This window comes from Neopelma chrysocephalum, unplaced genomic scaffold (assembly GCF_003984885.1).
Source record: "Neopelma chrysocephalum unplaced genomic scaffold, ASM398488v2 Primary Assembly neopelma1_92801, whole genome shotgun sequence".
In the NCBI taxonomy this organism is placed as follows: Eukaryota; Metazoa; Chordata; class Aves; order Passeriformes; family Pipridae; genus Neopelma; species Neopelma chrysocephalum.
In genome coordinates this window covers 598-2455 of record NW_020921529.1, presented here as the reverse complement: position 1 = coordinate 2455, position 1858 = coordinate 598, and the positions used below count along the sequence as shown (strand labels likewise).

At 53.3% G+C, this 1858-nt stretch overlaps 1 protein-coding gene across 1 annotated transcript in view; it reads right to left on the bottom strand.

Annotated features, from left to right (window-relative positions):
- Positions 1 to 174: 174 nt before the first annotated feature.
- LOC113980157 (protein EFR3 homolog B-like) overlaps positions 175 to 1858 on the bottom strand; it is a gene marked incomplete at its 5' end in the record, with an annotated part of 2164 nt that continues 480 nt past the window's right edge. The window contains 2 exons of the mRNA XM_027707392.1: positions 175 to 408; positions 1700 to 1775. Of these exons, the coding sequence (XP_027563193.1) occupies positions 175 to 408; positions 1700 to 1775 (310 nt within the window). The remainder of the gene's footprint in view (positions 409 to 1699; positions 1776 to 1858) is intronic.

Genomic DNA, 1858 nt, shown 5'->3' with positions numbered 1-1858 from the left:
GCAGGGTCTCCCTTCCCCTTTCCTGCCTTTGCCATCCCCACATTCCAGAAAAATCCCTCTGAATGGATCCTGAGTGTCCTTTATCATGGAATGGTTCGGGTGGGAAAGGACCTCAAATCCCATCCCATTCCACCGCCCGCTATCCTGGGTCGCTCTGACACCTTCCGGGCTTCCCTAGAGACCCCGAAAATCCCTTAAATCCCCAAAATCCCAGAAATCCCGGAAATTCCGGGCGTTCCCGTGCACCTGGACGGCCAGGACGAGTCGGATGAGATCCACCAGCACCTCGTCGTTGGCCAACTCGATGCTGAGCAGCACCAGGAGCCCGTAAAGGGCCTCGTAGTGAGCCCGGACGTTGTTCTCCTCCTTGGAAACCAGGAAGATGTGCCGGTACAGCTGCTGCCCGTGCTGGGAAAAACAGGGAATTGCACGTGGAATTGCATGGAATTGCATGGATTCCGGAATCGGACGGGTTGGAAAAGAGCTCCGGGATCGTGGAGTCCAACCCTGGATCCGACCCCAGTCCGTGGCACTGGGATGTGGGATAGGAGGGGGAATAGATGGGATGTGGGAGAGGAGGAGAAATAGCTGGGATGTGGGTTGGGAAGGGGAACAGTTGGGATGTGGGTTGAGAGAGGGAATAATTCAGATGTGGGATAGGAAGGAGAATAGTTGGGATGTGGGAGAGGAGGAGGAATAGTTGGGATGTGGGATAGGATGAGGAATAGTTGGGATGTGGGAGAGGAGGAATAGTTGGGATGTGGGAGAGCAGAGGGAATAATTGGGATGTGGGTTGGGAAGGGGAATAATTGGGATGTGGGAGAGGATTGAGAATAGTTGGGATGTGGGATAGAAGGAGGAATATTTGGGATGTGGATTGGGAAGGGGAATAAACTGGGATGTGGGACAGGAGCGGGAATAATTGGGATGTGGGAAAGGAGAAGGAATAGTTGGGATGTGGGAGAGGAGAGGGAATAATTCAGATGTGGGATAGGAAAGGGAATAGTTGGGATGTGGGATGGGAAGAGGAATAAACTGGGATGTGGGATGGGAGGAGGATAAATTGGGATGTGGGAGAGGAGAAGGAAAAATTGGGATGTGGGAGAGGAGGGGGAATAACTGGGATGGGGGAGAGAAGGAGGAATAACTTGGAATGTGGGTTGGGAAGAGGAATAAATTGGGATGTGGGATAGGAGTGGGAATAAATTGGGATATGGGAGAGGAGGGGGAATAGTTGGGATGTGGGTTGGGAAGAGGGAATAGTTGGAATGTGGGAGAGGAGGGGGAATAGTTGGGTTATGGATTGGGAAGGGGAATAAACTGGGATGTGGGATAGGAGGAGGAATAGTTGGGATGTGGGATAGGAGAGGGAATAGTTGGGATGTGGGATAGAAGGAGGAATAACTGGGATGTGGGACAGGAGGGGGAATAGTTGGGATGTGGGAGAGGATTGAGAATAGTTGGGATGTGGGAGAGGAGGGGGAATAATTGGGATGTGGGATAGGAGGGGGAATTCCCATCCTTCCCGATATCCCACCTGCCCCTCCCCCGGCCCAGCCGGAGGCCGAGCCCTCTTGTCCTGCTGCTGGTTCCTGGATTGAAATTCCAGGGATATTCCCAGGTTTTAGCGGCGTCACGGAGCTCCAAGGCCTGGGAATGCCGAGGCCCCATCCCAACTTTTCCCAAATCCCGGAATTACCTTCTTCATGAAGACGGAATCCTGGCGGGAACATTTCTCCACCTTCAGCTTCAGGACGGAGACGTCGCTGATGGTGCTGCCGGGAAAATCCAGGGAAAAAGGAAAAGTTGGGATTCCCGAGGGTGGGAGAGCCATTCCCACATTCCTGAGGAGATTCCC